The sequence below is a fragment of the Palaemon carinicauda genome, chromosome 2 (assembly GCF_036898095.1).
Source record: "Palaemon carinicauda isolate YSFRI2023 chromosome 2, ASM3689809v2, whole genome shotgun sequence".
In the NCBI taxonomy this organism is placed as follows: domain Eukaryota; kingdom Metazoa; phylum Arthropoda; class Malacostraca; order Decapoda; family Palaemonidae; genus Palaemon; species Palaemon carinicauda.
The window spans coordinates 66,694,683-66,707,740 of NC_090726.1; the positions used below are offsets into that span (position 1 = coordinate 66,694,683).

General features: G+C 38.7%; 1 protein-coding gene across 2 annotated transcripts in view; it reads right to left on the bottom strand.

Moving 5' to 3' along the window:
* LOC137625696 (fas-binding factor 1-like) overlaps nucleotides 1-13,058 on the bottom strand; it is a 247,161-nt gene that overhangs the window by 63,292 nt on the left and 170,811 nt on the right. For both annotated transcript variants that reach the window (XM_068356609.1, XM_068356604.1), the window contains exon 7: nucleotides 5,946-6,122. In XM_068356609.1, coding sequence (XP_068212710.1) covers nucleotides 5,946-6,122 — 177 coding nt within the window. The remainder of the gene's footprint in view (nucleotides 1-5,945; nucleotides 6,123-13,058) is intronic.

Sequence of the window (13,058 nt, forward strand, 5' to 3'; positions counted from 1 at the left end):
AGGATGAGGGTCCTCAACCAAAGCAGAAGTCAAAGAAGCCAAGACTATCTTCTCGGCCGCATCAGCAACATCCTACGGTCACCATGACCGCGATGCCCCAAGTGGTTGCTCAACCACAGACCACCTTCCAAGTGGTCCCACAACAGCTGGTTGCCCAGTCACCAGCTTTCAACCCAGGGTTTGGGAGGTAAACTACTACCTTTCAACCGAAAGGAAGAGGTTCTCGACGGGGCTCCTCAAGACACCCCTCCCGAGGCAGGGGAGGACGCGGTCAAGGTGGCAAGCCCTCCTGACCACCTAAGCAATGAGATGCTTCAGGTAGGAGGGAGACTCCAACACTTTCGAGATCGTTGGACCTTCGATCCCTGGGCCCTCAACCTAATCAAAAATGGACTAAGATGGAAATGGAATATGTCTCCACCTTCATTTCCTCAATTTTTCCAACACTCCCCCCCTTACTGGAAGAATATACCTTAAAACTCTTGAGCAAAAAGGTTATAAGGAAAGCAAAGTCCATCAAATTCCAGGGAAGGCTGTTTTGTGTTCCCAAGAAGGACTCGGACAAACTCAGTCTTTCTGGATTTGTCGCCATTCAACAAGTTCATCGAAAACAACAAGTTCAGGATGTTAACCCTTCAACACATAAGGACCCTGTTACCAAAAGGGGCGTACACAGTCTCAATAGACCTGGCAGATGCTTACTGGCACCTCCCAGTCAGCCGCCCCCTCTCCTCCTACCTAGGATTCAAGCTACAGAAGACAAAGCATGTCTTGAGAGCCATGCCCTTCGGACTAAACATAGCCCAAAGGATCTTCACAAAACTTGCGGACACAGTCGTACAACAACTACGCCTAGAAGGCGTTCAGGTGGCAGCGTACCTGGACGACTGGCTGGTGTAGGCAGCACCCAAGACTTCTTGTCTGCAAGCATCCAAGAAAGAGATCCAGTTCCTGGAACATCTGGGATTCAAGATCAACTTCAAGAAGTCTCGACTCTCTCCAGCTCAGGAGTTTCAATGGTTGAGAATCCGTTGGAACTTGAAGTCACACTGCCTCTCCATTCCACCAAAGAAGAGGACAGAGATCGCGGGGTCTGTCAAGAGACTACTGAAATCCGACAGGATCTCAAGACACCAACAGGAAAGAGTACTGGGCTCTCTCCAGTTTGCAGCAGTAACAGACCCAGTGCTAAGAGCACAGCTGAAAGATGCATCAGGAGTCTGGAGAAGATACGCATCAAACGCTCGAAGAGATCTACAAAGACCGATACCGACCTTACTACGATCAGTTCTCAAGCCGTGGTCAAACGTCAAGAGCCTAACGAGGACCGTTCCTTACAACCACCTCCCCCATTGGTGACCATCCACACGGATGCCTCGACGGAAGGATGGGGAGGTCACTCCCATCAAAGGAAAGCTCAAGGGACTTGGTCATCCCTGTTCAAGACCTTTCACATCAATATTCAGGAGGCCATGGCAGTCCTCTTGATGCTGAAGAAACTATCCCCTCACAGATCAGCCCACATCAGGCTGGTCTTGGACAGCAAAGTGATAGTGAGATGTCTGAACCGACAAGGCTCGAGATCGCCCGACATCAACCATGTGATGTTAGCCATCTTTCGTTTAGCGAAAAAGAAGAGATGGCACTTATCAGCAGTTCACCTACGAGGGTTCCGCAATGTGACGGCGGACGCTCTATCCAGGCAAAAGCCGATAGAGTCAGAATGGTCCCTAGACGCAGACTCATTCTCCTTCATCTTGAATCAAGTCCCGGAACTGCAGATCGACCTCTTCGCGACGAGCGACAACAAGAAACTACCTCGATATGTAGCCCCATACAAGGACCCTCTGGTAGAGGCGATGGACGCCATGTCCCTCGATTGGAACAAATGGACCCGGATCTACCTGTTCCCTCCAACCAATCTCCTGCTGAAGGTCCTCAACAAGCTGAGATCCTTCAAGGGAACTGCAGCTCTAGTGGCCCCCAAGTGGGCCAAGAGCAATTGGTTCCCTCCGGTGATGGAACTAAAACTGAGGCTGGTCCCTCTACCGAACCCAGCTCTATCTCAACTGGTTCAGAAGTCGACTGTCTTCGCTTCATCACAGAGAACCCAAAACCTTCATCTCATGGTTTTCTTGCCTTGGCAGTAAAGAAAAGATTTGGGATCTCAAAAGGCAGTATAGACTTCTTAGAAAAATACAATTCAAAGTCAACCAGAAGACAATATGAATCGTCTTGGAAAAAGTGGGTTGCTTTCGTTGAAGCAAAAAGGCCAAAAGAAATCTCAATAGACTTCTGCCTGTCCTTCTTCATCCACCTTCATCCATTCTTAGGTCTAACATATTGTGATTGATTCACTGTGAACGTAGATATTGTTGATAGAGTTCCAGGTTTATTTACATCCACTGAGACGAAAGATCTTAGATTGTGAATTTCTTCTTCTAGATATTTCTTAAATGTGTCAAATACAAGCCAATCATCTCCACATCTGCGTTTTACAGTTTCACTAACACTCTTAGGCAACTTACCATGAAGCAAAATAGTGTAGAGCTCATTCAACTTCAGGTTTTCGCTCTCTAATGATCTGAATGATTGCAATGATTCTGAATCAGGAGATGGAGACTCCATTTCTAGTAATCTTCTTACTAGAACTCGTTTGATCCCATCCTTTTTCCCATAAGTGGCTTGGAGAAGAGATATAGCTTGTGAATAGTTCGCAGCTTCCAACTTAAATCCTGAAATCAATTTTAGAGCATCTCCTGTGAGCAAACTTTGCTGATATGAGAATTTCTGAATTAGTTCTAAATCCCCTTGCTGGTGTACCGACACATTGTACAATTCCCAAAAGGAATTCCACTCCAACACATCTCCGGTAAAATGTGGGAGATCCAATTTCGGCAATCTAACATTAGTGTTAGGTGTGGTCGGAGGATTTCCAGGAGAACCGTTTCCTGATATCACTGTGATGGCATTGATCAACTTATACCAATGTTCCCCAATTACTACTTCATACTCTGCTTGCTCTCCCACTTCTTTCATTCGATCTTCTTCAGTGGTTAAGGCTAATATCTTTTCATTCAGGTCGTGCACAGTTTTCATTTGTTTCATAATTAAATCTTTAATTGAAGACAATGTATTGACATTACCTGCAGCAATAGCAGAGTCTATCTTATTTATCCATTTGGTGATTACACCCTTGTAACCACCTCGTGACCTCACCAAAGCTTCAAACCAGCTAAAACCAATATAAATTTTCAAATTTTCAGCAATTTCAACAAACAACTGTTCATGTAGAATATACAATTTCAACAATTTTTTATAGATAACCACCCCATTAAATGCAATTAATTAACACACTTCAAGAGAAATTCAGTTAAAAACTTATCACCATAATTACATACAACTTATAACTAATGCAATGTAAGATGCGTAGTCCCTCATTGTTAATAATTCACTAAACTGTTCACTACAGTAGAAAAATAGACCAAGTATGGGTGTATGAAGGAACTACCTAATAATTACTTAGTGCATTATGTACATTATTTTCAACAGCACAATTATATCAAATTCTTTCCCATAGAGTTTTCGTTTTAAACAAACTTCAACTTAGTTGCTTGGTCATTAACAAGATGGCCGCCTGTGCGACAACGTTATTCTTAATTAATGCCGAGACTAGTTTAACCCATCAATGGATACCCGATCATTGACAAAATGGCCGCCTTGTGCGACGATATTATCAATGTCGGCGCAACTCACTAACACATAACTCGAAAATTTCACCATAGGAAAGAATCAATTTATTAACTTCACTTTCAACTATTAGCGAATTGCCGAAACTCAACAACTTAACAAAATTATCATTTCCACTTAAAATTATTTTTCAATAAAAATCACTACTAGTGTAAAATAATTTTCATACTTAAATGTTTTTAATTAGTGGCAACGATTAACACTGATCAATTCAAAATGATAACGCATATAAAATTTTCAATCTCCTCACATGATTCACGGTAAAAAAAAAAAAGAAAAAAAAATACGGCGTCAACGGTTTTCTAAACTGCCAATACCAACCTAGTCATAACAACCCGACGTAACGAACACTTTCTCATGACACGCAATATTAGTAAAAACATCTATAAAACATATTCACGTATCAACACCAATATCAATGCTAAATATAGTTTTATTTTACAAATGTCTGCTAGTAACGATATCTAACGTGCATGCATGCCCTTCAATATCACTAACATCACAAAACACTTATAAAATTTTGACTTAGCTTAATCCATGATGATAAGAACTCCTCTCGTGGGTGTGTTAATTCCTTCCCTCCCCTGAGATACCGTAGGGTAACTATGACCCTCACAGTCACGTAAGTGAGCCGGTACTAACTCGATTCTGAGTCAAATCACTCAAAGACGACTGACGATCCACGCATGCGTGACCCGCATTCGCCAAAAACAAACTTTAACAACTCGTTCACGATTGCTTAGAGTCAAACAACTATTGAATGTACTTTACTCTTCAAAAAACACTCAACAAAAAGAATTATATTATGACAAACAATTCAATACAACAATTATAATTTTCTACGCATCTCACACTGCATAATGTTCATAATATTTCCCTTACAAAATAAAAGATAAATGACTGCTTACTGGTCTTTATAAATGCACTATTGTGATTCCATCTTAAGTCACGATAGCTACAGTAAAAGCTCGTCTATGCACTGATGGTTTAGAAATTTACCAGTCATCTTAGACAGCAGATATGACTTAAATTCATTAAAATTTGTCCTAATTTTAGGCCGTGTTATACACAGAAATATACAGTATTTACACCCAACCAAGGTGTAATTTTAACCGTTTTCAAGTTATTAAAGCTCTAAAACATTATCTAACCATATGAACAGTTCAATATTAAAAAAATACAGTATAGTATATATTAAGTATTGAAATTGGGTAGTAAAAACGTTTGAATGGGTAAGTTGCAGTTTGCTCTGGCCCTAATGGAATTATTCCATTTAGGTGTTTCGAAATATGCTATTTTCCATTTATGTGGGGTCGTGGATTGACTAAATTCTTGCATAATTCGGGACCCCACTGTATATATATTGTACATTATACAGGAATAACTGTTCATTATCCAAGTTTTCAAAAGCTGATATACCTTACACCTAAAAGGGGGGGGGGGAGGAATAGTTGGAGGAATAGTGAAAAAATGAATATCTGGAATGATTTATGTAGGTTAGGAAAATACTCAATACTGTGGTAATTGATTATCAAACCAGGATAATGACAATGTTGAGATAAATCAAGTCAGAAATATAAAGATAAGAATTTTACAAAATAGAAGAAAAAACCAGAAAATAGTTCCAATTATTCTTAAAGGTACAGTATGGAGAAGCCCCAATCTAATCCAAAAAACAGTCCATTGTAACTGATTAAGATATTCAATGTTCCCTAGTCCGTATTAGATGAATGTAGTATGTGATGGTGATAGGTAATAATGATGAAGTATTGAAAATGATGAATAAACAGGTTGTACAAAAAAAAAAAAATGATTACTGTCAGATGGCAAGGAAAAACATCAACAATCTAACAAGAGTCATGGCAGTAAGCATCTTAGCTCTCACGTCAATGCCTTTCCAAAGTGCAGGCTTCATCCTTAGTGAAGTGTTGCGAGGTTTAGCACCTTTGTTAATAGGTGCAATGCATCATTATAGGGTAGCGTGAGTAAACAGGTCATCATTTGTACCTCAAATTTCACTTGTTTGCTGGCTCCAAGTGCCACACTCTTGGGCACCACCTTGAGTGAAGGGCTAAATCAAGTGAGTGGTTTCCACATAGGTTGCTATCTCTAGAGAAAATACTACCCATTTATCCCTATTGTAATTTTTTAGTGGATCTATACTTCCTTATATGTAAAGCTATGAAAAAACTTACCCTTTGTAGCTTTTCTTGTTGAGTATGCAATGCTTGTGTTTGACTAGCTATTTGGGACAGCCGAATTTGCTGTTCTCCTCTCATGCCATGATAATTTTGTCTTTGAGATTCCACTTCTTCTTGCATTTTCTTCAGGGATAATTTTTCTTGGTCCAGGTATTCTTTTAACACAGCATTCTAAAGTAAATCAGATAAAGTAAATATTTTATACTACATTATAACCTCATTATGTAAACAAGTAAATGTTCCATACTACAGTACATCATAATATCATTATGTAAAAGTGCAAAGCACAAAATCAAAATTATAAAGTCAAAACATTGATACCATTTGAATTTGTTCTATGCTTATTCATCTTTTTCCATTTTTTTAATTACTTTTCATAAAGCCATCAAACATCTCTTATGCCCATTTCACACGAGCAGATTGAATCCGTGCGGAATATTTCTGCATGTCAAAAAAGCATATCTTCACACGAGTGGTTGTTTCCCGTGCAGTTCTTCTGCGTCAAGTTCAACACGGAATACAGAATACTCAGTCTGTCGGCGTTTGTTTGAGATGGAGGACGTAAAAACAGACTGGTCTTTGTGTATATAATAAACAGGAAGATAAATGAGTTACAATGTTCTGTAAAATATAATCATATTCATAGTGTACCTCTGCTATTACAGTGCATAATAATAATTACAATAATCAGTATTCTAATAATAATAAGGCTCTTCATATTAATCACTGAAAAATTGCAGCAGTAGAGGAGCGTCCACCTTCTGCAACAGCTGAACCACGACTACCAAACTGGGGAAAACCTTCCGTCTGACTCTGAAGGGAGTCATAGATTTCTTAAGCACTCTAAACCGTACGGCACCGCACGGATTAGCAATGAATGCAGCTAGCAAATGGCTAACATCTGGATAATCTTCTACACGCACAGTGTGTGAAGGGCCTTATTGATCTTCATTGATTTCTAAACTGCTCGGATTCAAACCACTTATATGAAGCAGACCTTAATTTTCACAACTAATTACAGAATTAGACTCCATTACAGTACAATATAAAAGTAACAACACAAACAGATTAATAATAATTTTTTTCTATTTCTATACTGACCTGATGTTTACATTGCTTCTTCTCCAGGAGATTGTTTTATCGACATGTACCAGGAAAATTTCATAAAAAAATTCCCATCATTTTCTTTCAAATGATACATACCCCAGTTATATAATGAGACTATCTACCAGTTTTTGGTAAGTAGCATGCCAACAGTTTCCTACTATTGTTTCAAAGTTGAAAGTATTCCCTATTCCTTGAAATCAGGTGGGTATAAAACTAAAGAAATTTTTTATTAATATTCTGTTTATTTACAAACAATGGCCGCCATGAAAGGCCAGACGGGAATAATAAAACAGACTATACTGGATATAAAACAAAAGCCCGGTACAATAAAATACTGTCAAAACAAACTATGGTACTTAACATTGGAATGTGTGAAGATGGAGCTTCGGACATGACAAAATAAATCCATGACTGTTAAAAACGATCGAGAGCACCACAAATTACACACTATTCTATCAGTCCAAAAAGAAGGATGTTGTTCAGATGGCGCTCGCGTCGTGGCGTGGGTGGTGTGGCGCTGGTGGTTGGCAAGGGCCTTTGTATCGGCCCATCCCTTTGACGAAGGAATTAACTAAATGGAAGACAACCTGTGAATAGTGGATTTCACGCGCCTTTGCTTTATACACGACACCCTAAAGGTGCTCGCGCGAGGGTTGTAACCTCAGCATTCCATGCTTTTATCTTTCTCTGGTATAATTGGAAGGTTTTATCAGAAAAGGTATATAAGAAGGACTCTTTTCACCGGGCGCCACAGGTCTCTCCCCAGAAATAGATTTTTCCTTCGTCAAAATCCCTTTCATGAACATTCTATAATGTTCATATTAATGTCTCCGACACTCTGGTTGAGGTGGAATGCCAGTGAAAGAAAGAGATAGGTTTAAGAAATTTGAAATATATAACCTAATTAGAATTCTTCCCTCAATAGGCCTAAAATTTAATGGGAGTGCTCTAAAAACACTGCTAATAGGGCTCCAGATTGTTCTTTAACAATATTTGAATTATCAAAAAAGAATTCTATAACTTAATTCTATTCAAAAGATTTAGAAGGCCACAACAACAGCCATCATAGGACCTAAATGCCAATACGCTTGATAAGAAAGTCACGATTTTTTCAAGATAATGCCCATCTAACACCAAACTGGTACTTTACTGGACTGTCTGTATCTTCTCCCAATGAAATCTATCTGCAAAATTTAAGAACTGTATGTTTACTCATAATATCTAGAAACTTACATAAGATTTGATCCAAGCTTGGTGAGCTCCTAAGCTCAAAATCTTTAACAAGAAAATACACTGCCTTTTGGAAAGAAGATGAATTGACATTCTAATCTCAAATAATTAGGGGAACTACCTGAAATATCCATAGTTGGTTCAAAATATAATAAATGTCTCTTACTAAACAAGGGCCACTATTCTCAGAAAAAATACTTAAAAAATTTTACTTAGAGGAAGTGAAAAGGGAAACTGTAACTAATACCTAGTCTTAAAACAATTTAGCTCTTAAAGCACTTAGCTGGTTAATCTATAAGTGAGTTTCCCAAACATTCAAATAAAACCACATTATAATCTTAACAAGTAGACCTGATTATTCGCTTTAACATATCCATTACAATGCCTGAAAGTAGATGTCTAATGCCAGATGCTTGAATACCAAATTAAGCTAAGATTGAAAATACTTTTCAAAAGGAGAGATTAAAAGGAAATTCTTTTCCTAAAAGGACACCTTAAAAGTTTTATCATTATGAATCTAAATAACTCTAGTTAATGATACATCATTAAACTAACCATCATAAAAATTAACAAACTATTGCTTTTGATACAAAAAAATGGTAGACTGTCTTTAAAGAATTTTAAAAGACAATCTAGAGGGTCACGAAAACCCTGAGCTCGAGAATGTCATCCAAAGTCCTCAGGTGATTAGATGTAAAGTGGATGTGTTTGGGTGAACCACTTCTAAAAGGGTTCGTCTGACCATATTGAATTAGTGTGGCAATTTTCTCAGACTTCTTCTTTAAGGTTGCAGTGGCCGATGTGATAACGTCCCTGACTGGTGAACGCCAGACTCGGGTTCGAGTCCCGCTTAAACTTGTTTTGGTCACTGCAGCCTCACCATCCTTGTGATCTAAGGATGGGGGGTTGGGGGTGCCTATAGGTCTATCTATTGAGTCATCAGCAACCATTGCTTGGCCCTCCTTAGTCCTAGCTTGGGTGGAGATATATATATATATATATATATATATATATATATATATATATATATATATATATATATATATATATGGTCAGTCTTTAGGGCATTGTCCTGCTCGATAGGGCAATGTCACTGTCCCTTGCCTCTGCCATTCATGAGCGGCCTTTAAACCTTTAAACCATTATCCCTATATTAAGGGGTCGGTTGCCTGATGTGACCTCTCCAACGCCTTCTATCAAAGGCAGCCTCTTTCATCTAACCTGATCTCTCCATATCATACTTCACCTTATTTTGCCATCTAATTCTCTGCCTCCCTCTCGATCTTCTCCCCCTAACAGATTCCTCCCGAGCCCTCCTCACTCCCTCCCCACTGTTCACCCTCAACCCGTGCCCATACCATCTCATTCGTGACACTTATCACTTCTGTAATCTTTACTAAGCCTGCCATTCTTCTTATTTAATCATTCTCTAATCTTTCAAGCAGTGAAATTCTCACAGTCGACATCAGTGTTTCAATCTCTGTTCTTTAAAGCTTTGCAACTTATTTTTGTCTTAGAACCCACGTTTCTGATCCATACATTAACACTGGTCTTATTAATGTGCTATAGATCTTGACTTTTAGCTTGATTGGCATTTTCTTATCACATAATATTCCTGCTACCTCCCTGTACTTCCCCCAAGCGGCTTTTATCCTATTGTCAACTTATAGTAGATCCCGAGTATCTAAATTGTTCCACTTGTTTTATAACAGAACCTCTACTTTCAAGTGTAGCTATCCTGTCCCTGCTTTCCTTACTGTTCACCATAACCTCAAGTCTTATTTACATTTAACCTCAAGTCACCCCTCCTCAAAGAGACTTGCCAGTCTACAACTCTTTTTTATAAGTCTTCCTCATTTTCAGAGGTAATCAGTTGATTTGAGGATGCCAGAAAACCTCAATCAATCAATCAGCGGTAATCACTAAATCATCTGCATCTAGCTAATCACACAAATCTTTATTTTTGATCTCTTCACCTAACACTTCCATGACCAATACAAATAATAATGGTGTTAATGCTGATCCCTGATGTAATCCGACACTAACTTCAAAGGCATCTGTTTCCCCAGCTGCTATTATGACTTTCATCTTTGGTTTTCTGTACATCATTTCCACCATTCTAACCTTCTTGGACACTACAGCAAATGGTCCAGTTCCGTGGGTTATTTCCCTTGTGTCCTAAACAGGTCTATTATAAGACATTTTGGTTCACAACAAATCTGAAATTTGTTACACTTGCTAGACCATGGTAAAAGTAGGGAATGTGTATGTCTAGATTTTTGGGTGGCTAAACATTATTACCATTGCTTTGTCAAGAGCATATAGTGTTCATATGAAAAAAAACAGTGTTTTCCATGTGGTGGGTGAAGTTGCAACACGTGGAGAATGCTTAGTGAAGGAACAACCATAATTATATACAGTATGTGCCACCAATGGAGAAAGGAACCAATGGAGCTGACCTGTCCAATGAATTTGACATCACCCATGACCTGAAAATTTTTTTTGTACTGACTGGGCAATTGGGCTCAATGGTCCTGAAACTCCTTTCAAGTCGCTGTTTTCCACGCCCAGTTGAGATATTTTAACCCGTTCTTCAACACCAAGTCTACTATTGAGGCAAACTGAAAAAGGCCCAAAACCTTCTCTAGTTGCCGTCTGGAAGGATCTGACCCTGCTTACAATTCTTTTTGAGATGCTTTTGTAAGGAATTAGAGTGGCTGTCCCCAAATTCCATTGGAGACCTATCCACTGAAATATCCTTCTCGGTATTATTCTTGACTTTGTAATGTTGGTTAGGAAACCCACGCTCTGCAGAACATGAAAGATCTTAATTGTTTATTTGTTGCATAACTCTTTTGTCTCTTCCCAGATAAGTCATTCATCTAAATAGGCTATGCTCTGAACTCCCTGTAGTTGCAGGAATTTTATCACCATCTTTACTAGTTTGGTAAACACTCTTGGACAATGTTGAGGCTGAATGGCATTGCTTTGAACCTGTAAACCCACCTCCCTAGCCAAAACCCTACGTAAGGATGGAAGTGGTGGGAAATAAGGTTGTGCTAATAGACGTCTTTTAGATTTGTAGTACAGATCCAAGTCCATTGGTGTAGTAATTGACAGACATGTTTGATGGTCGTCATACTGAATGGATTGCATACGATTTGTTTGTTGAGATGAGGCAGGTTGGGGATCACTCTTCTCTATGGGGAGTCTTTCTTTGATACACTGAATAATTAACCCTTGAATTTTAGAAACCTACACCTTTCTATGACTCCTTTATTCAGGATTTTGCTTACAAAGGAGTCTAATTTCAGGGGCCTGGGCTGACGAAAAATGTGGCGTAGAGGAGGTTTTGCTAACCACAACCAACCGAGATCCTTGTAAACTATATTCTATCCCCACAAAGTAAATGTCCACCATTCCTGAAAATGATGGAGACAACCCCCAACCTGATACCTGTTCTCTTGCTTGTGGGTAAACTCAGGCCCACTATTCTATCTGTTTTCTCTTGCTATTTTTTTTTTTTTTAATGGTCTTTCAGGCGGGTTTAATAGAAGGGCCACAGGCGCCTGGTGGTTTATCAAGAGATTGCCTTTTCCCTATCTGTTTCTTTATCTTCCTCTCTGGTATTAATTTTCAAATGCATCATTACTGTAATCCCTTCAGTTAAAAGTGGTTACCCTGAAGGGTACCTGGCCTTTTAAGGTGTATCAGCTCCTCCACCATGCTGACCAATTTTATCTGACATCTTATCTTTAGCATATAGATTTTATTATAAGTTGGTTTATATGTATTCGTGTAAATATTTTTTTTTATCATTATTGTTAAGACTGTTTTCAAATAAGATGAGAGCTTATCATTGCTTTTAATTCTTGTTCTGTCTGGAGATATGGAGCAAAATCCAGAACCAGTTCATGTTAGACTTCGCAAGTGTCGTCTAATGTATTGCAATATTCGTGGACTGCATGGGAATATTACCGACCTTACAGTTGCCTTCAGACAGTATGCTATTCTATTATGCTCAGAAACTTTGGTTTTTCAGATGAGGCACTCATCTGAGCTCCTTATTCCAAGTAATTATTAAGACACAAATAATTTTGAAATAGGATGGCATTTATAGGGCAAGAGGAATGGCAGTGTATATTAAGACTGTGTACCCTGCTTCTCATAAGTCCCGCTATGAATGTGAAAATCATGTGATTCAGGTAATAAAATTTTGTGGTAGGCATAACAATTTTTAATTGAATTCAATTTATCAGAATCCGTACTTGGATGATTTAGTCTCTGATTTTCTTCTTACCATTATGGCTAAGATATAAGATGGCAGAAAGGCCTTTTTAAATTTGGTTTATTCTACTCAAGAGTGTCGGACTTTCCCTCTGAATCAGGATGTGAGCAAATAATAATTGAAGATACTCACAGGTCTGATAACTGCTTCGACCTAGTATATACTGACTCACCTGGCATTATAAAAGTAAGGCTGGTTCTCCAGTTGGAATGTCTGATCATGCCCTGATGTTTAACACTCATGTTAGATATATACAAAATCTCAAGCAGATTGAAATGGTATTTTGAGTGATCTTTTGCATTTGAAACTGTCACAATTGTAAGAAAGCGTTGAGTCTGTTATTCTTTTGAACGAGGATCTGGTCAACATAACTGATAGGCGTATCCCTTCTTGTGTACTAAAATACTAAGTGAAAGACAAACCCTGATTCAATGATGATTGTAGACACGCTTATTTAGAAGCAGGAGGCCTATCATTTTTGG